Below are 1,173 nucleotides of genomic sequence, written 5' to 3'. Positions count from 1 at the left end.
GTGTGTGGCATGGTGTGTGGCGCAGGCAGGGAGGCGCAAGGGGCCCCCGGCAGCACGGAGCAGCAGGTGCCGGAGGGCAGCGGGCCAGGTGCCGTTCTCGCCGCGCTGCCGCCAGCAGCCCAGCAGCCCAGCCATCCCCTCCCCTCCCCTCGCCTTCCTCTCCCCTGCCATACCCTGCCCGCCCGCCCAGGCCTGCCCAGGCCCGCCGCACCTATGGATCCCACGCTGGACCCCGCCAGCACCCTGGGCAGCATGCCGTGCTCCAGCAGTGCTTTGACCACGCCCAGGTGGAAAGCGCCCAGGGAGCCGCCGCCGCTGCAGGCGCGGCGCGGAAGCAGGCGGGCAGGGGCGGAGGGGGCGCGGGTGTGAGGTTGTGAGGGAGGGAGGGTGTAGGGAGGGGCACAGGCGTGTGCGGACAAGGGCGAGGCGGGTGGCAGGCGGGCGGGGCGGCTGACTTGCTGGCAGCCCGGCAGCCCACACACTCCTGGCGAGGGCCCCTGCCTCTGTGCACGCTCACTCAACAAGCTGCGGCCAGGCGTGCCCAGCCCCCACCCCCGCCCGCCAGCCCCTCGCGCCCCCACCTGAGCACCAGCGCCGTGCGGCCAAAGGCGTGGCGCGTCTCTTTCAAGAAGGCAGCCTTCTCCTCGAGCGGAAGGTCTGCGGGGGGAGGCAGGGGGGGACGGGGCACGGGGCAGGCGGGCAGGCATAGTGAGGCGGTACGGCACGTCGCGCCAGGCCGGCGGCGCAGGGCGATGGGGAGGCGGCGCAGCGGGGCGCGCCTCCTGCCTGCCCAGCAGTGCCGCTGGCGGGCCCGCCGCTCGCGCGCTGCTCACCCGGCGAGTTTGTCACCTCCTCCAACTGAGCCTTCACCTCCTCAATGTAGTCCCGGATGGGCTCAGGGATGACGGGGAAGTGCTCGTGCAGCGCGCTGCGGCAGGGAGGCGGCAAAGGGGGGGCAGGGGTCACAGGCGCGTGCACGCGGTGGGAGCAGGCCGGGTGGGGACAAGCAGCGGTAGGCAGCCCAGCTGCTGCTTCCCAGCCGGCCCGTCCCTCCCGTGTGCTCGCGCCTGTGAACACTGCCCCCCCTTTGCCGCCTCCCTGCCGCAGCGCGCTGCACGAGCACTTCCCCGTGATCCCTGAGCCCATCGGGGACTACATTGAGGAGGTTACGCA

The 1,173-nt window shown here is 73.5% G+C and overlaps 1 protein-coding gene across 1 annotated transcript in view; it reads right to left on the bottom strand.

The window, feature by feature from the left end:
* The window catches only part of CHLNCDRAFT_144196 (hypothetical protein), a gene marked incomplete at both ends in the record, with an annotated part of 2,216 nt that extends 1,058 nt beyond the window's left edge, over positions 1–1,158 (bottom strand). Inside the window, 4 exons of the mRNA XM_005848587.1 lie at positions 174–315; positions 582–657; positions 834–928; positions 1,154–1,158. Coding sequence (XP_005848649.1) covers positions 174–315; positions 582–657; positions 834–928; positions 1,154–1,158 — 318 coding nt within the window. The remainder of the gene's footprint in view (positions 1–173; positions 316–581; positions 658–833; positions 929–1,153) is intronic.
* Positions 1,159–1,173: the final 15 nt, after the last annotated feature.

Source organism: Chlorella variabilis (genome assembly GCF_000147415.1).
Source record: "Chlorella variabilis unplaced genomic scaffold CHLNCscaffold_7, whole genome shotgun sequence".
In the NCBI taxonomy this organism is placed as follows: Eukaryota; Viridiplantae; Chlorophyta; class Trebouxiophyceae; order Chlorellales; family Chlorellaceae; genus Chlorella; species Chlorella variabilis.
The sequence above is the reverse complement of the archived record's forward strand: the minus strand, read 5'-3'. Positions and strand labels throughout refer to the sequence as shown.